The 26747-nt window shown below is 36.2% G+C and overlaps 1 protein-coding gene across 1 annotated transcript in view; it reads left to right on the forward strand.

The window, feature by feature from the left end:
- homer2 (homer scaffold protein 2) overlaps positions 1–26747 on the forward strand; it is a 48826-nt gene that overhangs the window by 7726 nt on the left and 14353 nt on the right. The window contains exons 2-6 of the mRNA XM_083901065.1: positions 7818–7974; positions 16163–16294; positions 16472–16564; positions 17387–17526; positions 20757–20913. Coding sequence (XP_083757191.1) covers positions 7818–7974; positions 16163–16294; positions 16472–16564; positions 17387–17526; positions 20757–20913 — 679 coding nt within the window. The remainder of the gene's footprint in view (positions 1–7817; positions 7975–16162; positions 16295–16471; positions 16565–17386; positions 17527–20756; positions 20914–26747) is intronic.

Genomic DNA, 26747 nt, shown 5'->3' on the forward strand with positions numbered 1-26747 from the left:
AGAGCTGTTTTTTTTTTCCATTTGCTTTACACACATACCTATATGCTACAGGTGTAGCAGAGCACAGATGCAAAGTGACAGCAAGCCCTTGCATTAAAAATCACTATGCACACTGGCTGTTAATGACAGCTGTTGGTCGTGGTGTTGTCAGTCATCTTGAAACATCTTCTTTACGCAGCAGGGGTATTCCCTCTCTGAGCAAATTTCACTCTGTGGTGAAATAAATCGTAGGTAATGACCAGCCAGACATTTTAAAGGATTAGTCGTGGATCAATCACAATTTTGCTACTCTATATTCCTCTGAGGCTGAGTGGTAGTTGTCAGTAGTGTTTTGCTTTGTTCTAAAATCAAGATGTTTTTGCGATGCAGGTTCCTTTTATTTAGGTTTATTTTTTTTAAAGTTTAACACAGAGCTTTCTCAACATATTCCACAACACCAATGCTGAATCGTGAGCGTGCATGGCCCTGAAGTGGACGTGTAGGTGTGCGTAGGCACTGTGAAGACAAACTGGAACCTGCTCCTCCACACAGAAACACACACCTGTGAATAATTTAAAGCACCAGATGGGGACAGAGTGGCCCCAACAGTACACGGTACAAACAACTCGCATCAGAGGTCCCGAATAGCTCCTCGCTTTTTAAAATTTTTTAAATCCACTAAAACCAATCAACCTAATGTTTCCTTTATCTCACAAAAGCAGATCAGCGTAGTGCGGGTGCATCTGTGTGTGTTCAGCAGTGTGTGTGTGTGTGTGCTGGCTCCAGACACTGCAGAGGTCAGCATGTGTGTGTTAATGTGCATGTACAGTATGTGAAGCGACAACCGTGATCTGTGTGATGGGTTTTGTTGCTCCCAAAAGCAGATGAAGACTGAGATTAGGCTTAAAATGGTACAGTGAATTTATTAGGCTTTCATTTCTGTTAGAAACATAATCCCAAGGGAGGTAAAAGCTTTATTAGCTCGTGAATTTTTGCTCCCTACTGCAAGCCTGTCTCTCCGACATTATTTTAACTGGGACGTCATAGTGCTTTACAGTAATAGTGAACTGACTGTTGTGTGACAACTCCTTTTTTGTAAAACACTGTTAAGCATAAGAGCAGCAGTTGCACCATCTGTACCAGGATCATAAAAACCTCTGATTTTGCTATATGGAGATGTTTCTGCTAGTTGCACAAGACATTTAATTTGACCGAGTTGTTGGGAATATGCCCTCAGAAGTTTGAATCTTGGCTTATTGTGCAGCATAAGTACATTCATGTTTGCATGGATGATTTCTTGCTCTTGTGCAGTGTTTCCCAAACTTTCTCGATGAGGACCCACTTTTTTAATTGATGGAAAACTACTCGTGTGACCTAAATCGCAGTAGAAATCGTGACAAGATAAGATTAGTAGTGAATTTACAGGCATATCTGTGACGCCAATATCCATCCATCCATCCGTTATCTACGCTTATCCTCCACTGGAGGGTCGCGGCGGTGCTGTGCCTATCTCACGTGTAGAGACAAACAATCATTCACTCACACTCTCATGCCGACGGTCAATTTAGAGTGTCCAGTTTAACTTATCCCCATATTAGATGTTTTTGGACTGTGGGAGAACCCGGAGAAAACCCACGCACACACGGGGAGAACATGCAAACTCCATGCAGAAAGGCTCTTGTTCCAACCAGGGCTAAAACCGGGGGAATAACGCCAATATCATTTTGAATAATGTAAATTAATAATATCCAAGAGATGTTTGGTCAATAAGAAACCGTGGGTCCCAACGCAGTCTTTGGGAATTACTGCACTGTTTTTTTTTTCCTGTGAAGTCCATCAGGAAGTAAGAATATATTCAATAGCCACCGGATGTTGACTCTGCTAGTTGCAAAGAAGAACTCGGCTTGAGTGAAAGTCAAGCTACTTCTCACTTGATTTATAAGACTAGTCAACATTTTCCTGAGTAGTAATTTCAGGTCTTCTTTGATAGAACATGAAGCCAATTTCAGAAATTGTGATTCAATTTAGAGGAGTTGACCATGTGATTGACAGCTGATATCCTCCAAAAGGTGCCTGGTTGAAGGTGACGCCTCTGAACGTCCAGTTTGGAAAACATGGCATCGACCTAACCGTGATTCTAGAGGCTTCAAATCAGTGGTTCTTATGGGTGACGTTACGAGACGAATGGGACACGGTTGATATATTTTAGGTTGCTTTTGCCAAATAGGACTGGGATCTTCTTATTGCAGTAAAAAATATTTATGGGCATAAAACAAAAAACAATATTTGTTAGACAGAAACACAGTTTGCAAAGTATAAAAATGATATTATGATATACATTGTTATTGAATTAAAATCCAGCCCAATTTACAACTAAATTAGCAGCTTATCTACCTTTTTACTTTAGGTTTATTAAATAATGCAAACATAATGTGAAGTTGTGAATCATTTATCAGGCAAGTTTACCTATTCAAAATAATAGTAGTGTACAATATGAATCCTGTCCTGATTTATATTTTGAATTGGGTCGCGATAGTTTGTCATCTTTAAAAAAAAAAAAAAAAAAAAAAAAAAGTGGGTCCTTTTTTATATAAAAAGTTCTGCTCTAGAAAATTAGCTGTATGTGCTGATATCTAGCTCAACACTATTGAACCAACTTTTTTTTTTTCTTTCTAACCTGTCATTTCATGAAAGTAAATGTCAACTCAGACTACGAAGGGGAAGCAAATGTAGAAAAAAAAAGAGAAAGGATACGGCTTTCATAAGGTGTGTAACAGAAAATGGGTGTTGTAAGAGTTTTGCCAAAGGCAAATCCTCCTCAGTGCATGTGTGTAAACATGTGTGTAAACATGTGAGACGTCTGTGTGGAGTGGAAAGAAACAGTCTGTGAGTGAACCAAAGCAGCATACAAGTATACAATTGCATCAGAAGAGGATCTAGACTAAGGTTATTTCAAAAGTCTTTCTACCATCAGTACATGGATGCACATATTGATTATTTCCATAACCAATTAATTAGTTGTTTGGTCCACAAAATGTCAGAAAATGGCCTCAAGTGATGTTTTCATTGTTATTCTGAGCAAAGAAAACTGAACATATTCATATTTAAGAACCTGAACAATCAGGGACCTTGTATTCATTGTATTTTTTTATTATTATTATACAACTGATGATGAATTCAGTAACTGACTGATTGTTGCAACCTATTTTGTCTGCAGACCTTATGAGGTTAGATTAACTCGGGTCTCTAAATTGCCTGCAGGTGTGAATGCTAGTGTGAATGTCTGTTGGACCTGCAGATCGTCTGATGACAAATCAATAAAAGTTTAATTTCAGAGAGTAAAAGATAAGCGAAACTTGGACAGAACAACACAGCTGATGCGTCAACATTTATAAGTTTAAATTGGTGAAGGCCAAGCTTAGACCAAGCAGTGAAACTTTGCCCTGATCAAATAAAACATTCATTCACATTTTGATGACTATGAGAAAGTACTTGACATCCTTTTTCTGCATGTTCTTCATCTACATTGGTAACGAAAGCATCCTCTTATCCCTTTTATTCAGCCACTCCACTTAGTGTAATTGTTCCTCGCTCTTTACAGACTTTACAAAAGAGCAGGGCAACCACTTACTTGCCTTTTGAAACTAAACCTTCCTGTTGGTGATTTAAACCTGCTGCGTCCAGACCTTTACTATTGAGACACTACAGTTAAAGGGAAATGCAAATGTTTTTTTGTTTTGTTTTTTCCAGCAGTGGAGCACTGCCAGTGTTGGTGCGTGTACAGTTTAAACAGGACTGAGAATACAAGTTAGCCACACGTGCTACACTCGCCTCAAATCATCCATATCTACAAGTAAATTGCATCGGATTACTTTTTTTTTATGTGAACACTACTGTTCAATCTGAAATGGCAACTCTCCTCTGCTGTTTGTTGGCTTCTGGTGCAAGTCAGTGACAAGAATACTGTGTGTGTGGAGTTCTGGACGTCAAGCGACTCAGTTTGGTTGCTCCTCCAGCATTGGTAGGAAAAACTGTCAGAGCCGTCAGAGTTCACTGCGCACTTGAAATTCACAGACATCAAGGAAAATATCGCTGAACCTGACAGTGAATATATCCAACCCTTATAAATGCCCCTGCATGCTGTTGAATTGACCAGAGTGGACATTATTCCAGACCTGCATTTACCCAACATCTCCATTCAATTCTCTGGTAAATTTTCTCTCATTCCTGTTCTGGAGAATGTTTATACATCGCAATGAAAGCACAATATATTAAATTTAATTAGGGTTGGACTACACAACTCAAGTGGTATCTGTTGGATTTCCATCACTTTGAACGTGTTTTGTGGTCCAACTCCTTCACAATCTGTTGAAATGCCATTCTGTCATCTGTCATCCACCATCTTCACCTTTTTACGGATAGAGCCAGTGAAGCGACACGATGCCTCCTAGCATATTGCCTGTTTTTCATGCTGCTGGTGGACTTGTGTGTTTTGTTTGACTGTTGCATGACCGGCATTGCGTGATGGCAGCTTGGCAGCTACTGTGACGTTAGGAGCTCTACAGATAAACACAACCTGCATGTATTTGCTTACATCCAATCTAAGACCACGTACTGATGACTAATGTTAGAATCATAATTGATGATCAGATCAGCTAAAAAAAACATGAGTGACGTCAGCCTGGTAATGTGAATGTAGCCAAAACTATGAAATGTGCAAGCAGAAATTTTGAAAAGAAAAATGACATGGAAAACAAACATAGTTTGAGCAAATGAATCTATCTGATGCTCAATAAATGTGTATATATAGTGTTTTTTGGATTGGTTTTCGGAGGCTTCCTAAAGAAATCTCTTTATCAATACATTCCTGTCACTACCACCACAGTTTGTGACAGTCTGGGTTCATTGAGTTACATCCTGCCCCAGCAGAAATCCCAAAACTGCAGATTAGACCGTGTTTTTCCTTTCACTCCTCAGGTTTTTTGAGTCCACTGCAGCCTCAGATCTCCGTTACTGGCTGACAGCAGTGAAACTTGATGTCGTCTGACTCAAAGTTCAATATATGTTACTGCATACGGAGTTGCTTTACCACTCCCCAGAGCTACTTTCCCTGTTTCAATGTTTATGGCAAGATCTGGATCTGCTGTTGAGCACGCACAAGTGTGTATTTGTACATGTCACATTCTTGGTTTTGTACGTGCATACTTAATATTTCTTACTTGGCAAAAGCAATCTCTCTCAGCACTGACTGTCCCTGTAATCACATCACTAGATGGACCAGCTACAGGCTGTACTGTGGGAACTGTCACAAATATTGACTGCATCAAGAGAAGTCACTGCTCTATAAAAAAGTATTATTTTGGACACATTTTCTTTTTGGTTAGTATTTGCTCAGTGTTGCCACCTATACAACATACTTTATCAGCAAAACAAAGTATGCACATACAAACACACTGGCTCAACAATGTGGCACAAAGGTGAACACATAGGATCAGCATGACATTAGGCTCTGTATTTGAGTGATTGTGTCATTTACAGATGTTCCTAATAAAGTGTTTGGTGAAGGTATTTCACGATCACTGTCTATTGACAGCACTTGTAAGGATGCCACTAAGATTATAAGCATTGTCTCCACTGTATTTGTCAGGCCAATCTTCCTCGTTTGGAAGATTGGAAGAATGGGGTTTATCCCCACGATGATTCTGAATCACACAGGCTGCTCATAACTGGGAGACGCTTCACCCTCTCCAAGACACATGGTCTAATTTGGAACCTTTGCCCATCACCGTCTTCATTGTTGAGCTGTTTTTATAGCCCCTTCTATTTTGGGTTTAGCTCAATTTTGTTAAAATACACTGAATTTTAGTTAAAACCATCCCCTAGACCAGGGGTCTGCAACCTGCGGCTCTAGAGCCACATGTGGCTCTTCGACCACTCTGCAGTGGCTCCTTGTAGCTTTAGAGAACAAGGCGACAAATAAAAGTGTGTGCGTCACATCCAACGTCGACGTAAAATGCAATATTAAGCACACATTTGGATGTCCTGTCCATCTTCAAAGTGGGTTCATTTTGATTTTAATCCTTTGTCACAAAGAATGAAACAATGGAAGAACCAGGTCTACGTCAATATGGGCTTTATTTTTGCTCCACCTTATAAGAGGTTGGATATAAACTGTCTGAACATTTTGTAGTTCTTAACGTTCGTAAATGAAAAAAAAAGATTGTTTTTTATGTATTATATCTGCATAAACACGTTTATTCGTGTTATTATCTTATTATTTTGTGGGTTGTTTTGCGGCTCCAAATGAATTTTATTTGGGTGGAGAGGCGACAAAAATGGCTCTTTTCATCCTAAAGGTTGCAGGACCGCTGCCCTAGACAGAGGGATTTCAAAACAATTTCCTTTTACCAAGACAGTGAGGCAACCTGAAATCCTACCACTGTCACGATGGATGAAAGTCACGTTAACGTGAAGATTCCCAGTACAGTTGCATTTCCCTCTGTAAAGATGAGGCTCCCTGTTAGTTAGAACGTTAGAATGTTCAGTAGTGTAGGCAAAGACAGAGACTCTTTGATCAGAAAGTTAGTGTGTTGTGACAAAGTGTAGGTGCAGAAAGCTGCAGCCTCAGCCTACACCTTTTCAAACAAGCAAGATCATCAACAATGAATGTGTGCACACAGCTACATCTTCACTGCTGATGATTGTTTGTTTATCTGGATTTATTTAACTTATTCTCTGTACTACCTTTCCATTTTTGTAATGCTGTCTTTATCGTATCTAGTTTCTTTTATCTTAATAATAAGTAAAATACATGTATCTATCTACATCTATCTATCGTCAGTGTTTTCTTTTTTTTTGCATTGTTCTCGTACCTGGTTTTGTACCAAAATACTGTATATTGCAGTATTTAATTCTTAGTTACGGTTTTACTGGTATGAAATATTTTTTAATCAGCGTCAAATTATATTTATGTCAGGAAACTATGTTTACTGTATTGTGTCATCACTAATAAGTATTTTTAACTAGAGCTGAAACGATTAATCGATGAATCGATTATTAATCGATTACTAAATTAATCGCCAACTGTTTTGATAATCGGTTTGAAGCTTTTTTCATGATTAAAACCAGATTTCTGATTGTTTTACCTTCTTAAATGTGAATATTTTCTTGGTTTCTTTGCTCCACATAAACAAAGAAATCATTGAAACTGAATCATTTTGGTTTGTGGACAAAACAAGACGTTCAAGAACATCGTCATTTCCAGGTTTGACAAACACTGATCAACGTTTTTTAACATTTTCTGACATTTTATGGACCAAATGATTCATCGATTAATCGAGAAAATAATCGAAGGATTAATCGATTACGAAAATAATCGTTAGTTGCAGCTCTATTTTTAACAAAAACTTGAATTTAAAGATGTTTTTTTGTTGTTTTTTTGCTCCAAGGAGTCCGTGAGTCTTGTTTGATTTATGTTATTGTCAGTGTTTGGTGCTCAGGGGAAATCTTCCATCAAACAACAGATACATAGAATTGTCTCACACAAACAAGAGATACATGTTACTGTCACCTATGAGAAGACAGAGAGGGTGTTGATGTGCTAATAGCTTTGGGTCGCTGTGAGGGTTTATGGTTTGTGTAACTTTATCAAGTGCTGTCCATGCTGAGACTCTGAGGACCCCGATTCTTTGAAGACGCACCAGCTGTAATGTGATAAAGGGGCATTAAGAACATGGTATACATAAAGCGTGAACATGAATGCAAACGTGGCCGATTGATCAGTTGCTTCAATATCACGTACCCGCGTCTCTTAACCTCGTTTGTCCTCCGCTCTCCAGGGAACAGCCGATCTACACCACCAGGGCCCACGTCTTCCAAATCGACCCGACCACCAAGAAGAACTGGGTTCCTGCCAGCAAGCAGGCCGTCACCGTCTCCTATTTTTACGACAGCACACGCAACAGCTATCGCATTATCAGCGTGGATGGATCCAAGGTATGTGGGACCTGAGAGGGGTTTGGGTTTCAAAAGCAGGTGACTGGAATCCGTTCAACGTAGGATCTCTTAAAAGTTTTCAATTTACTGCTCTTGCCGCAAGAAAAACACACAATTATTTTTGTTTTACTGAATGAATCGTGAAACCGACACAATTTCACATTTGTGAATCTAAATCTGGAATCACTGTCAATTTATTTTTGATTGATTAATCAACTTTTATTTTCAATGACAATGAATTCAAAAGACCTTTCGTCCTTTCTTGCATCAACACAGACTGTTTGTGATAACCCTAACCCAGTTGTTAGTAGATTACTAACATCAGTTACTCGAATCAATTACCAGATTTGTTTTCAGCTTCTTAAATGTTCCGTTAGCAGACATAGTAAGACCTTTGAGACTGGTTTAGAAAACACTGATCAACATTTTCTTCATTGACCAACAATTATTTGATTAATCAACTTAATAATCAAGAATAGGGCTGAAACAGTTACTCAATTATTTTTTTCAGTAATGAAAGCTTTTCAGCTTCTTAAATGTGAATATTTTTCTGGTTTCTTTGCTCCATACAACAAATAAATCATTAAAACTGTATCATTTTGTTTTGTAAGCAAAACAAGACATTTGAGAGCATCATCATTTCCGGGTTTGAGAAACACTGATCGTCATTTTTTAACATGTTCTGGACCAAAGGTTTAATCCATTAATCGATAAAATAATCAACAGATTAATTGATTATGATAAATAATGAGTTAGGTAGTCAATTGCAGCCCTAATCAAAAGAGTAATTGATATTAAATGATCATTAGTTGCTGTCCTAGATACATCTGCTCCATGCATCAGCAAACAACTCAAGCCGTATAAATAACAGACACAGTGTCAGAATTATTTGTTGATTTGTTTACATCACGGCAAAGTGCCTTGAGTACAACAGTCACTCAGACATGAGATAGTAAGTCAACACTCGTGTTACTGTTGACAAAATGAGAACTCCATCTTTGTGCAGACCTTTAATTTATGTGATGAAGTGACACCTGCGTTGAGCTCATATTTCATGGTCCCACGTTTGTTTCAAGGTCTTACAAATGGACGAGTTTCATCAACAAGCCCTCTAACAATAAGACGCCCGTCGAGTTCCTGTTATAATCATTATCTGTAATTTCCTGTCATCAACAAACAGTTGACAGTAATCACACATCGAGGACTGTAGAGCTTTTAAATGCTGGTCCCTGTGGATCAGCGTTCACTCTCTCAGTCAGATCTAATAGATTTCCCTTTGAATTCTTTTTCACCTAAGTGTGTGACGGAATGATGGACAGCTTCAGTGTAGAATATGTAGTGCTTGTGAACATTTGTTCAAGTGATTTTGAGTTGTCATGAAAACAGAGTGAGGTTGTTTAAATCATCCACGTGTTAATAGAAACCACACGAAATATGCCGATTATATACCGTACCTGACGTCTTCTTCCTCCGCTAAGTGTAAGAGTAGATTATGTGTTTCCATGGCGATCAGAGTCTCTTTGTCTGTGTGAAAACTGTAGGAGAGTTATGATGGTGGCATCCCTCTGTTGGCAGGCAATCACCTCTCCACACTCTCAAATCGGATTTACCTGCAGAGACTCCTCAGAGGGTTATTAGCAGGTTGGCGTTTGCTCACGTCTGCTTTTGTCCTGGTGTTTTGGTCCTTTATTCCGCACACATCTCTGTTTAAGTGTTAGGATTAGCGACCCAGCTGCTGAACAGTGGGTATTAACTCAACAGAGATATGGTCCTGACTGTGTACGCGCTGTGTTTGCCCTACAAGCTTTTTCTGCTGTTGTTAGGAAGACCATCCCTCCATCTTCTACCACTTTATCCTCCACATGAGGGTCACGGGAGATGCTAGTGCCAATGGAGAAATAAAGACAAACAATCACCCACTCACACCTATGGTCAATCTATGAGTTATGTGGAAAACAGACCAGTGTTATTTTGTGAAAAAAGACTATTGCTAGCATGCATAACACAATGGGGGTCTGTATGTGTGTTTAATTGCCAAATTTTGGCAATTTTGTGTTGGCCTTGCAATGCAAAAAGTCTGCTTGATTGTTGGTAGTGTAAAAGCTGACAGACACATACGTGAGGGAGGTGCAGCTAAAATTCTTCAACTCTTGTCGAACTGCATTTTTTGGGCGCTTGACTTCGCTGGTGCTGCGTACGGCAAAATGTTGAGAAATATTCAACTTTCCATGCAGCAGGATGACGGCTAGCCGTTAATATCATGTTGTGCAAATACAACACGGGCGCTAGCCAGTCATCAAGTGTATGCTTAGGTCATTGGTTCCTAACCCTTTTTCCTTAATGTCATCCCAACCTGAACCCCTGTCCCCAACACACGCCAAAAGATTTAGATTTTAGAAAACCACAATGCTTTGCTCTCCTGTTCACGTCGAGTCAAGCTCAGTTGGCTTCAAAACATCTTACATCCCACAATGATAGTAAAGGCATGTTTTCTCTTTCAATTCCCCTGTCTCAAAAATAATAATCTGTTTTCTTTATCAGATATGAGATTGGAAATCTACTTCCAGTCGTTTGTGTTTTATGGTGCTGTCATCGTCAAGGCCAGGATTCCTCCCTCTGCTGTTCTGTCTCTTTACTCTCTGGCAACCTTGAGACAGAATTTGTCATTAAATCTCTGCAGGCAGCAACACCACTGAGATATGATGATTTAAAAAAACAATTCATATATTCTAAAAATGTTTAAAGACTACGAGTGAGGAAATGTTGAGTAACAAATGACATGTTAACAGCACTGGATGGGCCCTGGAAATGGAGAATGCACATCGGGGCGTGAATCGGCTTTAAATGTTAAGTTCTCTTCTTATGAATCTTATCAATTCAAATCAGATTTTCACGACTCCTGACTCCTTTAAAGGGTTTGGTGAGTTTTTGAATAATACGTTAGGGCAAGTAAGCGATTCATTTGGAGACGAACGTGATGACGAGAAACGAGATAAAGAAAAGAATAATCAGCACTTCAGTTTCAGTATAGGTTCTTGCACCACTTTCTGTGCTCGGGTGCTAAATATAGTCTGTAGTTTGTACACTGGCTGTGGGAGATGTCTAGGAGAATAGGTCTGTGTCTAGGAGTCTGTGCTGCTGTGCACACTAACTATGAGATTACTGTCAGGTTATATTCATCAGTCTGGTGGTTTGGTGAATCGCTGATGGTGACACAATTAGTAGAGGAGCGTATCAGCACTTTTGACTCTTACTCTTTCTTAACAGTGTGAACCAACTTTTTCATCTCGTGTGAAATGATTGAAGAAAATCCTATTTTCTCTTTTTGTTTGGAATATTATTTTTTACGATTTGCCTCATATGTCTCTTATTTGTCACAGCCATCGTTATTATATCGGCTTGTTGTGCTATAAACTTGCTGCTGCACCTTTGTACCCAAACGTTGCCTTGCTTATGCGTCATACTCTTTTGTTGCCACCAGTAGGAAAAAGAATGTCTACTGGGGGACGTGTTTGCTTTGCTGTTCACCAACGACACGCTTGTGTTGTGTTTTTGGGTGAATTAATAAAACAAAGCTAAGTCGAGTACTTTATTGTATACTCAGCTGTCATGATGAGTGAATGCGCAGGGTTGACACAGGTCCCAAAACAATTATTTATATGGATTATAGTGTATTCACTCCAAAGCTGCTGTGAGCTACTGTGAAACTCCAATATGAGGAAAATCAGTTTAGAAGAACAGCACATTCAGCACTGCAATGCTGCATTGTACTATTATGTCAGGGGAAAAAAAACAGACTGTTACAATGATAAACAAACAAGATGGAAACGTGATCTGTTAACTTTAACCTCAACCAACGCATCTTAAAAAAGGCCAAAACTGTCGAGACTTTCCTTAATCTGTTGTTTTCTTTAATTTGACTTTAATTCAAAATGTATTTACAAGACATTCTTGTTTTTTGGCTCCCTAAAAACTGAGACTTGTTACGTTTTGTCAAACGCTTCTGCCTGCTTCCAGCTTTGCCAAAATCTTCCGGCATTTGCTGCTGTTTTGACAAGTGATCACAGCTCTCCCCATCCCATAAACTCCTCCCCCCATGTCCTGCCTCTGATTGTGCTGAACTATCTCTGTGGATTCAGCGCACTTTATCTGCAGACACGTAATCAGCTGGGGGAGAAGTTCCTAAGTGACCATCGGGGTCTGTTGGCCAGCAGGGATTCATTCTGCACCTCCTGTGCCACTTGATCCTCATGCCCAGCTCACCACCACCACCACCACCACAGCTGCCAGCATCACTCTGCTCACCCACCCCCCACTGTCACACCCTCCCACTCTCTCTGAGTCATACACTCATGTTTGCCAGCACACACGGTCACAAAGATTAGGGCAACCTGATAATATTAATTTACACACCATTACTTTTGAGTCCGCATTTGTCGGCACCTGTTTCTTCCCACGTCTCTCTAATAATTCAGGATCACAAATGAGTGATGCGGTTGAATTCAGTTGTGCAGCACTGATATTGATCGACTGTCTTGATTAACTTTTAGGTCAAAAGAAACGTGGGACATATCTTTAAAAAGATGCACAGTTTGGATTGCATTTTTACGTCACAACAAAGAAAAGCAGCAAATCAAAGCTGTAATTGCAGAATTGTTGCCAGTCTTGCTTGAATGTTGTTGCAGCGATCAGTAAACCTACAATCCTACCTTAACACTTTGTCTCTCAGAGTCGGTTACATATTCACTCAACTGCTCAAGGTGTGACATGCAAGAATTGTTCAGGCTTTGCTTTGGTTCCTCTCTGGGGAAAATAGGTCACCTTTGTTTTGATGAAGCCCCCTGAACGAATGATAATTCTTAAACTGGATCACAGAGACCTTGGTTAACTGCCGCGCTCCAAATAAACCCCGAGTTGCAGCAATTCAGCCTGATGAGTGTGTGGCTGTAATCTTTCCCCTTTTGTCTGTCCATTGATATCCCTTTAGGGGCCATTAGCAGCAGTCTTCTGAATGAGACGCAAATCTGTGAGCGTGTCTTGATTGCGTACTTATCTGCTGATTTGTTTAGCCCAGCCTTTGCTTTCGTCTGTGTCCAGTGATAATGTGGTGCAAAGTGCAAAGTGAACGGGAAGATGGGAGAGGGAGACGTGGGGGTGTAGAGAAGGACGCCAGTCTGTCATCAGTTTGAATTCTTGAATTCTGTGTTCGGAGCCACGTTGCTACGAAACAAAGGCTGCACTGTTATTAAACTGTCTTCTGTTGTTCTTGATTGTTGCTAATTTGCATGCGCTGTTCAAGCTCTCATATCTTGGTATTATGTGAACATGTGCACTTGTAGCAGCTTGTGTTTACATGCACATGTGGTTGTTATGTTTCTTTTAGGATGAGACACATTTGAGCTTTAAAAATGTACTGGTTTTTACTGACGCCATCTGATGCACGAGGCACAGATTTAGACGACGGCAAATGTGTTTCTGACAGCTGATTGACTGCACAGCTACAACAGGTGAATGGACTGAAGCAAACAGGAGACGGTAATTTGATTACTAAGAGGTCAATGGGTCAGCGGTCAAAACTACATAGTCTGCATGCCAGAATGTTTTTTTTTTTCTTAAAATATATCTTTTGCAGTTGGTTAAGAAAGATTATGACCAAAAATAATCTAATTAATTTGTTTCAAAGTAGTTCTAGTATAATAAAGTTTGGTTTTTTGATTAAAAAAAATTTCATCCAGCCCTAATATCCATGTGCTACCATCCCATGGTTTTCACCCGGGGTTAAATTTGGTTTTATGAGGAGGGAAAACTTGTTTTGACCTACACTACTTTCATATCATCTCTATTGAATCTTATTTTATTAGCATCTCACACCCTTAGTTATTCGCTGTATTTGTTTGGACTGAGTGGGCAGGCTATGTGTGCATGTACACCAATATATTTTCACATCTTACAGGGTCCTTGAAATCCTTAAAAGTTTCTGAATTTGGCCCTTTTGAAAAGTCCTTGAATTTGATGTCAATCGAGGTTTGACATCTTTTAAATTAGCCTCAAGAGTATGTTTCTCCTGTTTTGCCCCAAACAGGCTACGTTTTTGTTAACTTCCAGAACAGTAATGGTGGAAGCTGACGATACGAGGCGCTGTAAGTGGTTTAACTACAAACAACAGTGTTTATAGCAGAGCGTCGTGTTTTGCATTCAGCTGTTCATACAGCAACAGTGTTGGCTGCACGGGGCAGTGAAATGATAATCCAGGTCAGAAACTTGACTCCAACCAAGGATGCCCTCACACAAACCAGCAGAATGTTAATTTGGGTCAGATTTGTTGTGTTGATGTAACAAATGGGCTTAGGTAATTTATCCAGATTACAAAATACAATTTTGTGTCTGACCCATGTGTGTAATATTATTTTAACCACGGCAGCAATTTTACTTTTGGAAACTAAATGTGGAAATAGCTCGTCTTGTCCGTCTCTCTCTCGTTATAACTTCACTGGTTGGGGTGAATGCTCAGGTCACTGCTAAATGTCCTGAAGCCTTGTTTTAAACTGGACTAATTCATTTTGACCTGGTTTAATCCTTGGGTTTTACAGGGTTAAGCCCCCTAACTCCCTACTTCACCTATGAAATACTGTGTATTCTAGATTTACTGTCCGAGCTCTGTGACTGGACAAACACTTTAGGTCACCGATCACTGTCAGAATACCGAGCAATTAACATGTATTTCAGCGACAGCAGCTTCAATCATTTCTTTTACTTTTAAAATAGAAGGTATATTGCTGTTTTTCTTCAGATGGTTGCGGCGTGTGTCATTGTGTAACATTTAATCTTATTTGTAATACGAAACGTGCCTTTGTATTTGACTGTTGTGACATAGTTGTCAGTGTGGGCATCATGAAACACATGGACAGTGTGTTACAACTTTGCTTTGGTATCAGTGGAGCCACAATAGACGATTGTCCTTCACTGTCTCAATAGGACTATTCATGACGTGAAAGCAGCTGCTGGACGTCCTTCTCTAATGTAACTTTGGTGAATATGACATGTAGTTTAAACTAGTAGCTGATATGAACTGACAGCATATGAAGTTGCTAAGACCTACACTCATCATCACTGACCTTTTTTAGGTACACGGGGAAACCCAATTATGTAGCTGGAGTGGCACACAAAGTGCTTCTCTGCTGCTGTAGCTCTTTTACATATTGAAGTTGTAGAAAAGTCTCCATTTGAGTTACTGTTGCCGTTCTATGGTCTCAAACCAGCGTCGACAACAAGCCATTTAAGCCAAGAGAAAAGCTGCTCACTGGATATGTTGTTCTGGTCATTCTTTGTAAACCCTAGAGATGATTATGTATAGCCGTGTTTCCATTGAGTAGAACGGTTCAGTTACAGGTACAGTACTGGTTTCCATTAGGAATAGTACCTAAAATAACCAGCCCATACCGTTCCATATTCGTCACCCTTCCCTTGTGGTACCAGAGTACAATGGTACGGTCAGGTTGGAACGAGACTGATTGGGCGACAGAAAAACGTCACATAGGAATCGCGATTCTAATCATCCTCGATTCTGAATTGATTCATAAACTTTTATTTTTAATTATTTTTTTAAATATATATATTTTTTTAAGTTTCTATTTGATGATTTATGCAAGTTATTTTTTTGTACAGTAAGTAAGTTTTTATTTGTTTTGAATGAATAAATGTTAACTTTTGTCTTAAGTTTGCCTTTGTGTGATCACATGATCACATTATCTTATACAAACTGTATTGTTTTGATGCCATAATTTGCCTTAACACACTATGCATTGTATCAATTTTTGAATCGGGAATCGTATGAATCGAATCCGTTGAATCCAGAATCGATTTTGAATCGAATCTTGACCCTAAGAATCTCAATCGAATCGAATCGTGAGCCACCCAAAGATTCACATCCCTACTAGAATGAAAACAGAGCATATGAACATCCTAATAGATCAGCAGTTTCTAAAATACTCCGTTGCCTGTCCAGTCACTTGTTGTCCATGCCTACATGCTTTGGGTTTCTGCTACATGATTGCCTGAGTAGTTATTTGTTTTAATGAGCAGTTGAAGAGGTGTACGTAAAACAAGGTGCCAGAATAGCACATTTCCAGCGCCATTTTCAGTAAGGCTCGAAACGAGTGATAATAATAATAAAGTTTCATCCTAACAGGTGATCATCAACAGCACCATCACGCCCAACATGACGTTCACCAAGACATCGCAGAAGTTTGGTCAGTGGGCAGACAGCAGGGCCAACACTGTGTTTGGACTGGGCTTTGCTTCAGAGCAGCAGCTGTCTAAGGTAAGACGAGCACATTCACGTTGCTTGTCCTAAAACTCAAGTGTGACGGTTAATAGCCAATTATTTCTGTGATCGCCCAAATTGTTTTAAGAAGAGCCGAGCTGTGAATGACACATCAGCTCGTACTGTCGGCAACTCATGACTGCAGCTTGTTCACCTCTCTTTAAATATTTCCAGTTTGCTGAGAAGTTCCAGGAGGTAAAGGAAGCCGCCAAGCTAGCGAGGGACAAGTCTCAGGAGAAGGTGGAGACACTGAGTAATCACTCCCAGGTAAATGACATCTCTAAGATTCTGATTGAGTACTTTTTTCCCTTCAGTGACTGTGGACGTCTACATTAGAGCGCACAGAAATTCACCCGGTTCAGTTTAACCTCACTTCTCTTCACACGCATGAGATGATTCAAACACCAGATTCTGTGTCTGTGAGACAGCTTCTGGCGAGACTGAGTCATTATGAGTGAGAGGTTGATAGTCATTCTTAGTCAATAGCTGCCTGGCAGGCACCGCAGCGATCGATGACAAAGCAAATGAGAATAATAATGTAAAAATAATAGAAACAACAATCTGCTGGCGAGTAAACCCGATTCGATTTCCAGTTCTTGTGGTTTGGTAATCGTCTGTCAGGTCAGCTCTCTGCCTGCTCAGCCTCCAGATGGCAAGAATCAGACTCACAGACCTTCCGGGCCTCACTCCTCCGCTGTCATCGCCGACGTGTCCAGATTTTTTTTTTGTACAGCGTTTCATTGAAAGAAGCACACGGCCTCTTTTCACACTGGGCTGCATCAACACTACTCTTTTTCTGTTTAAAAACACACACATTCTTCGTCCGATGTGAGAGGAACGCCCGGGCTGCATTTTACTATAGACGAGCAAAAAGGAAATGATGACGATCGCTTCTCATCAGCTGTGAACATAAAGCTTCTTCAGTATGGATGTGGATGACTTCTTAAACGGAGCTAATATAAGTATCTGGAAGCAGGTAGTTTTGACTAAAAGTTTGTTTTCAAATGGAAATGAAGTCATGTGGATGTAGCCTTGGAAAACTCAGAATCAACTTTGAGTCATAACAAGTGTCCCACTGTCTCCTGCCAGGAGTCTGGACGTGACACGCCCTCCACCAACCAGGCGTCCAGCATTAATGGCACAGACGATGAGAAAATCTCGCACGTCGGTCCAGAGGACGTTCTTCTGCAGACGGAGAACGAACAGCTCAAGAGTGCAGTAGAACTGAGGTAAGGCCTTAAAAGTGCACATCATGTTCGTGTTTTTTTCCCCCATATTCATTTGGTGCACCACTGCTGCTAGAACTTCAGCCCATCTTTAATAACAATGTGCCAATAATAATAATGTTAAAATACAAAAGACAAAATATACAACAGTGATTTTGACAAAAAAAAGTCATACTATACTATGTCGTCCAAAATTTGAAAAAAAAAAAAAAAATTTAAACATTTGGTCCAAAATTTGGCAAGAATGTCATACTATACTATGTCGTTGAAATTTTTTTTTGGTTCAAAAACTAACAAAAAAGTCATACTATACTACGTCATCCGAAATGTGACAAAAAAGTAATACTTTAGTATGTGGTCCAAAATTTGACAAAAAAAAAGTTGTAGTATAATATGAGGTCCAAAATTGTACAATTTTTTTTAAAAAACATTTTTTGGTCCAAAATTTGACAAAAACTTCATTATACCATGTCGTCGAAAAAATTTACAATTTCTTTGAACATTTTTTTTTGGTCCAAAATTTGACAAAAAAAAGTCATACTATACTATGTCGTCAAAAATTAAAAATAAAATTTGGTCCAAAATTTGACAAGAATGTCATACTATACTATGTCGTCCAAAATGTGAAAACATTTTTTTTAAAACATTTGGTCCAAAATTTGACAAGAATGTCATACTATACTATGTCGTTGAAAATTTGACAATTTCTTTGAACTTTTTTTTGGTCCAAAAACTAACAAAAAATTCATACTATACTACGTCGTCCGAAATGTGACAAAAAAGTAATACTTTAGTATGTGGTCCAACATTTGACAAAAAAAAGTTGTAGTATAGTATGAGGTCCAAAATTTGACAATTTTGTTGAAAAAAAAAATTTTGGTCCAAAATTTGACAAAAACGTCATTATACCATGTCATCGAAAATTTACAATTTCTTTGAACATTTTTTTTGGTCCAAAATTTGACAAAAAAATAGTCATACTATACTATGTCGTCCAAAATTAAAAAAAAAATTTGGTCCAAAATTTTTAACCGTTTTGACTGAACAAATGTGTTGTGACATTCTTATGAACACTGGAGGAAACACTGCATGTATGAAACGGATAAACACAGAAAAATACATAGACTTTGGGATGGATTATTTTAACGTACACCAAGTGGAGTAGATCACTGAGTGTATGGCAAGAACTCAGTATATTAACAATCGTATCGATTCATTCAGAGTTATCCAAATTGTACAGTATCCAAAAAAGGCCTCTTGATCTGGCCAGAGTGGCTCTTCATCTCTTTTACATCTCATTTGTTGTCTTGGCTCCATGTTTTGCTCAAATATTCTCCCACTTCACCTCAGTGTTGCTGTGAGGATCCAAACATCTCAGAAATCATTTCATCAAATGTCCATCAAACGTGGCCTTTATAGTCCAGGCTCTGACGGTATTAATTAGAAATTGCATAAAGCACCAGATGTAATTCCTGATGGGATTAAAATGACCCTGTGACATCAGAGCAGTATAAAACTGCCAGGAGTTGAATTACCCAGATTTAGTACTGGATCACAAAATAATTGTATTTAATTCAGGCCAAAGACCAATTAGCAGAACCAGCAAATACATAAGTCTTAGTGCACACAAGAAAATATGAATTAATGAACATATGAATTAATGAACATCTGCTTGGGTTGGTAACACTTAGTCTTCCAAGTCTATTTGTTTTACGCATTTGTTGCTTTTAATAAATAGATAATATAATATAGATAATAGTATAATTTCATTTGGTACTAATTTTACTTTTTTTTTTTTTTTTTAACTGCTAATTGAATTACTTCTTTATCGTTGTCTAAATTGAAATTGAATTGTATCTTTTTTTCTGAAGATTTTGAGAGATTTAATACATCCACAATCTATCCACCTAATTCTGTTAAGAAAATAAATTAGTAGATTTTAAGACAATGCATGGTCACTGTAAATATGTATCGTGTCAATGTATTGTAAATACTGTTGATTTTTCAGGATACTGTATATGTGTGTATACAGTACTGACGTGTGTATACGTTATGTAATGGGTATACTGTATATCTCCCTTTTTCTACTATTAGCTGGTTCTTTAAGTATCTACATTTATTTTTATTTTTTTTTATATCACCTTATTAAAAATAAATGTCTATAGTTACTAAATTAATCGTCAACTATTTTGATAATCAGTTTAGGTGTTTTTTTTTAAAGAATTAAAAACAAGTTTTCAGATTTTTCAGCTTCTTAAATGTGAATATTTGACAAAAAGTCATACTATACTATGTCGTCCAAAATTTGAAAAAACTTTTTTTTTTTTAAAACATTTGGTCCAAAATTTGCCAAGAATGTCATACTATACTATGTCATTTAAATTTTTTTTTGGTCCAAAAACTAACAAAAAGTCTTACTATACTACGTTGTCCGAAATGTGACAAAAAAGTAAAACTTTAGTATGTGGTCCAAAATTTGACTTTTTTTTTTTTTTTTTAAATCACCTTATTAAAAAAATCCTCTATAGTTACTAAATTAATCGTCAACTATTTTGATAATCGGTTAAGGTGTTTTTTTTGTTTTTTTTTAAAGAATTAAAAACAAGTTTTCAGATTTTTCAGCTTCTTAAATGTGAATATTTTCTGGAAATCATTGAAAGTCTTTTGGAAAACTCGTCATCATTTCCAGGTAAAGAACTCTCGATTGCATAAAAATAATCCCGAGCAGCAGCTCTGTTCTCAAGGTTTGTCTGAGAATCTTACAGTTGTTTGTCGTCACTCCTGCCTTTGACCTTTTTTTAATACCTTCACTCTGCATTTGGATTTCCTTTTCCTTGAAATGTGTCAGAGTTGTGATACTGTGGTGGCGAACCGCAGAATGCTACCGTGCAAGTCTGTCCACATTTGACAGAGTAGCACACTTAACCTCAGCCATGCATAAGGAAGGGGGCAGTGATGCATGCTAAAGATACATCCAAACCTCTCCAGCCATATTGATATGACGGAAACAAACTCTGTGCTCTGACAGACCTTTGAGACTTTGCCCACTTATTCTTTTCCTTTTTTTTAACACAGCTTGACAGTTTGATGTACATTTCATTAAATAGTTATGGAATATGTAGCATTATGTGTCATGTTTGTGCGCACAAGCTGCAGGCGTTTCAGCACTAACCATCCATTAATAACACTCCTTCTGGATCTCTCTCTCTCTCTCTGCGTCTCCTGTCTGATAGCAACACCAACGCCAAAAAGTGGGAAACGGAGCTGCAGACTTTAAGAGAAAATAACGCCAGGCTGGTGGACGCACTCCAGGAGTCTTCATCTAATGTAGAGAGCTGGAAGAAACAAGTCGGTGTCTGCAAGGCAGAAAGTGACACGCTCAGGGAAAAGGTAAATCTGCTGTTCATGTCCTCGGGGGGGGGGGGGTTAAATGATGGACATGAAACCATTGATCCTGCTTGGTGAAAAGGTGACAGTTCAGAAAAACAGGTGCCTCCTTTTATTAAAAACAACTAAAGAAAACTGCACCATGAGCCAGGCCTATGCAATATTGTGTAAAGTAGTGAATATAGAGCTTGTGCTTGTTTTTCCTGGCCAAGAACTTACCATAAAAGTAGATATTTGTTTTTATTTCATCATTTTCTCCCAATATGACGGCATAGCACACTTTATACCCAACACCGTAAAACTCCCTGCTCAGCAGAGAAATAAATAAGGAATTGTTTGACACCTGCAATCAGATCCAATTGCAGTTGGATTTAATTTGTGTTTTTTTATTGGTTTTTAAAGCTCTTGATGGTCTTGGTTCTTATGTTTTCTGATTTACTTTCAGCCTCTCAACCCCTCGAGCGACCACAGATCTCCTGATAGGGTTTTTTTCATTTTTTGTGAAGTCGTAACAAAAAGCCACATTGAGTCATTTATTTGTTGTAACTGCCCACATTATGTCAAACAGCTTTCAATAACATCAGAGTGTTGATATGTTTTCAAAGCAGGTGGAGGACTTTTAACTCAAGCTTTATTTTTTGATTTATTTAGTTGTCAGTTGTCAGTTGAAGCCAGTTTAACTCTTGAGTATTTCACCATTTCATTTAGTTTGATTTTATCTTTGATACTTACAACATACTTAAGTAAATCATGGTTTTATTAATTTTAAAATTTCTTTGAACATTTTTTTGGTCCAAAATTTGACAAAAACGTCAATATACCATGTTGTCGAAAATGTACAATTTCTTTGAACATTTTTTTTTTTGTCCAAAATTGGACAAAAAAAGTCAAACTATACTGTCGTCCAAAAGTAAAAAAAAAATTTGGTCCAAAATTTGACAAGAATGTCATACTATACTATGTCGTTGAAAATTTGACAATTTCTTTGAACTTTTTTTTTTGGTCCAAAATTTGACAAAAAAAAGTCATACTATACTATGTCGTCCGAAATGTGACAAAAAAGTAATAATTTCGTATGTGGTCCAAAATTTGACAAAAAAAAGTTGTAGTATATTATGAGGTCCAAAATTTGTCAATTATTGGGAAAAAACATTTTTTGGTCCAAAATTTGACAAAAACGTCACTATACCAAAATGTTATCTTTTTTTTTTGTTGATCCAAAATTTGACAAAAACGTCATACTATACTATCTCGTCGAAAATTTACAATTTCTTTGAACATTTTTTTTTGGTCCAAAATTTGACAAAAAAAAGTCATACTATACTATGTCGTCCAAAATTAAAAAAAAAAATTTGGTCCAAAATTTGACAAGAATGTCATACTATACTATGTCGTTGAAAATTTGACAATTTCTTTGAACTTTTTTTTTGGTCCAAAATTTGACAAAAAAAAGTCATACTATACTATGTCGTCCAAAATTAAAAAAAAAAAAATTTGGTCTAAAATTTGACAAGAATGTCATACCATACTATGTCGTTGAAAATTTGACAATTTCTTTGAACTTTTTTTTTTGGTCCAAAATTTGACAAAAAAAAGTCATACTATACTATGTCGTCCAAAATTAAAAAAAAAAATTTGGTCTAAAATTTGACAAGAATGTCATACTATACTATGTCGTTGAAAATTTGACAATTTCTTTGAACTTTTTTTTGGTCCAAAAACTAACAAAAAAGTCATACTATACTGCGTCATCCGAAATGTGACAAAAAAGTAATACTTTAGTATGTGGTCCAAAATTTGACGAAAAAAAGTTGTAGTATAGTATGAGGTCCAAAATTTGACCATTTTTTTTGACAACAAAAACGTCACTATACTGTCGTCCAAAATGTTGTCTTTTTTTTGTTTGTCCAAAATTTGACAAAAACGTCATTATACCATGTCGTCGAAAATTTACAAATTCTTTGAACATTTTTTTTTGGTCCAAAATTTGACAAAAAGTCATACTATACTATGTCGTTGAAAATTTGACAATTTCTTTGAACTTTTTTTTTTGGTCCAAAATTTGATAAAAAAGTCATACTATACTATGTCGTCCAAAATTAAAAAAACAAAAATTTGGTCTAAAATTTGACAAGAATGTCATACTATACTATGTCGTCAAAAATGTGAAAAAAATAATTTTTTTAATAAACATTTGGTCCAAAATTTGACAAGAATGTCATACTATACTATGTCGTTGAAAATTTGACAATTTCTTTGAACTTTTTTTTTTGGTCCAAAATTTGACAAAAAAAAGTCATACTATACTATGTCGTTGAAAATTTGACAATTTCTTTGAACTTTTTTTTTTGGTCCAAAATTTGACAAAAAAAAGTCATACTATACTATGTCGTTGAAAATTTGACAATTTCTTTGAACTTTTTTTTGGTCCAAAAACTAACAAAAAAGTCATACTATACTACGTCATCCGAAATGTGACAAAAAAGTAATACTTTCGTATGTGGTCCAAAATTTGACAAAAAAAAGTTGTAGTATAGTATGAGGTCCAAAATTTGACAAAAAAAAGTTGTAGTATAGTATGAGGTCCAAAATTTGACAATTTTTGAGAAAAAACATTTTTTGGTCCAAAATTTGACAAAAACGTCACTGTACTGTCGTCCAAAATGTTATCTTTTTTTTTTGTTGATCCAAAATTTGACAAAAACGTCATTATACCATGTCGTCGAAAATTTACAATTTCTTTGAACATTTTTTTTTGGTCCAAAATTTGACAAAAAAAAAGTCATACTATACTATGTCGTCCAAAATTAAAAAAAAAATTTGGTCCAAAATTTGACAAGAATGTCATACTATACTATGTCGTTGAAAATTTGACAATTTCTTTGAACTTTTTTTTTTGGTCCAAAATTTGACAAAAAAAAGTCATACTATACTATGTCGTCCAAAATTAAAAAAAAAAATTTGGTCCAAAATTTGACAAGAATGTCATACTATACTATGTCGTTGAAAATTTGACAATTTCTTTGAACTTTTTTTTGGTCCAAAAACTAACAAAAAAGTCATACTATACTACGTCATCCGAAATGTGACAAAAAAGTAATACTTTAGTATGTGGTCCAAAATTTGACGAAAAAAAGTTGTAGTATAGTATGAGGTCCAAAATTTGACCATTTTTTTTGACAACAAAAACGTCACTATACTGTCGTCCAAAATGTTGTCTTTTTTTTGTTTGGTCCAAAATTTGACAAAAACGTCATTATACCATGTCGTCGAAAATTTACAAATTCTTTGAACATTTTTTTTTGGTCCAAAATTTGACAAGAATGTCATACTTTACTATGTCGTCCAAAATTTAAAAAAAATGTGGTCCAAAATTTGACAAGAATGTCATACTATACTATGTCGTTGAAAATTTGACAATTTCTTTGAACTTTTTTTTTTGGTCCAAAATTTGACAAAAAAAGTCATACTATACTATGTCGTCCAAAATTAAAAAAAAAAATTTGGTCCAAAATTTGACAAGAATGTCATACTATACTATGTCGTTGAAAATTTGACAATTTCTTTGAACTTTTTTTTTTGGTCCAAAATTTGACAAAAAAAAGTCACACTATACTATGTCGTCCAAAATTAAAAAAAAAATTTGGTCCAAAATTTGACAAGAATGTCATACTATACTATGTCGTTGAAAATTTGACAATTTCTTTGAACTTTTTTTTTGGTCCAAAATTTGACAAAAAAAAGTCATACTATACTATGTCGTCCAAAATTTAAAAAAAAAGTTGGTCCAAAATTTGACAAGAATGTCATACTATACTATGTCGTTGAAAATTTGACAATTTCTTTGAACTTTTTTTTTGGGTCCAAAATTTGACAAAAAAAAGTCATACTATACTATGTCGTCCAAAATTTAAAAAAAAAAATTGGTCCAAAATTTGACAAGAATGTCATACTATACTATGTCGTTGAAAATTTGACAATTTCTTTGAACTTTTTTTTTTGGTTCAAAATTTGACAAAAAAAAGTCATACTATACTATGTCGTCCAAAATTTTAAAAAAAATTTGGTCCAAAATTTGACAAGAATGTCATACTATACTATGTCGTTGAAAATTTACAAATTCTTTGAACATTTTTTTTTTGGGTCCAAAATTTGACAAAAAGTCATACTATACTATGTCGTCCAAAATTTGAAAAAAAAAATACATTTAAAAACATTTGGTCCAAAATTTGACAAGAATGTCATACTATACTATGTCGTCGCAAATGTACAATTTCTTTGAACATTTTTTTTTGGTCCAAAATTTGACAAAAAAAAAGTCATACTATACTATGTCGTCCAAAATTAAAAAAAAACAATTGGTCCAAAATTTGACAAGAATGTCATACTATACTATGTCGTTGAAAATTTGACAATTTCTTTGAACTTTTTTTTTTGGTCCAAAATTTGACAAAAAAAAGTCATACTATACTATGTCGTCCAAAATTAAAAAAAAAAAATTTGGTCTAAAATTTGACAAGAATGTCATACTATACTATGTCGTTGAAAATTTGACAATTTCTTTGAACTTTTTTTTGGTCCAAAATTTGACAAGAAAAAGTCATACTATACTATGTCGTTGAAAATTTGACAATTTCTTTGAACTTTTTTTTGGTCCAAAATTTGACAAGAAAAAGTCATACTATACTATGTCATCAAAAATTAAAAAAAAAATTTGGTCCAAAATTTGAAAAGAATGTCATACTATTCTATGTCGTTGAAAATTTGACAATTTCTTTGAACTTTTTTTTTTGGTCCAAAATTTGACAAAAAAAAGTCATACTATACTATGTCGTCCAAAATTAAAAAAAAAAATTTGGTCCAAAATTTGACAAGAATGTCATTACTATACTATGTCGTTGAAAATTTGACAATTTCTTTGAACTTATTTTTGGTCCAAAAACTAACAAAAAAGTCATACTATACTACGTCATCCGAAATGTGACAAAAAAGTAATACTTTAGTATATGGTCCAAAATTTGACGAAAAAAAGTTGTAGTATAGTATGAGGTCCAAAATTTTACCTTTTTTTTTGACAACAAAAACGTCACTATACTGTCGTCCAAAATGTTGTCTTTTTTTTTTTTTTGGTCCAAAATTTGACAAAAAAAAGTCATACTATACTTTGTCGTCCAAAATTAAAAAAAAAAATTTGGTCTAAAATTTGACAAGAATGTCATACTATACTATGTCGTTGAAAATTTGACAATTTCTTTGAACTTTTTTTTGGTCCAAAATTTGACAAGAAAAAGTCATACTATACTATGTCGTCAAAAATTAAAAAAAAAATTTGGTCCAAAATTTGAAAAGAATGTCATACTATACTATGTCGTTGAAAATTTGACAATTTCTTTGAACTTTTTTTTTTGGTCCAAAATTTGACAAAAAAAAGTCATACTATACTATGTCGTCCAAAATTAAAAAAAAAAATTTGGTCCAAAATTTGACAAGAATGTCATTACTATACTATGTCGTTGAAAATTTGACAATTTCTTTGAACTTATTTTTGGTCCAAAAACTAACAAAAAAGTCATACTATACTACGTCATCCGAAATGTGACAAAAAAGTAATACTTTAGTATATGGTCCAAAATTTGACGAAAAAAAGTTGTAGTATAGTATGAGGTCCAAAATTTTACCTTTTTTTTTGACAACAAAAACGTCACTATACTGTCGTCCAAAATGTTGTCTTTTTTTTTTGTCCGGTCCAAAATTTGACAAAAACGTCATAATACCATGTCGTCGAAAATTTACAAATTCTTTGAAAAAATTTTTTTTGGTCCAAAATTTGACAAAAA

This window comes from Microchirus variegatus, assembly GCF_963457635.1.
Source record: "Microchirus variegatus genome assembly, chromosome: 14".
In the NCBI taxonomy this organism is placed as follows: Eukaryota; Metazoa; Chordata; class Actinopteri; order Pleuronectiformes; family Soleidae; genus Microchirus; species Microchirus variegatus.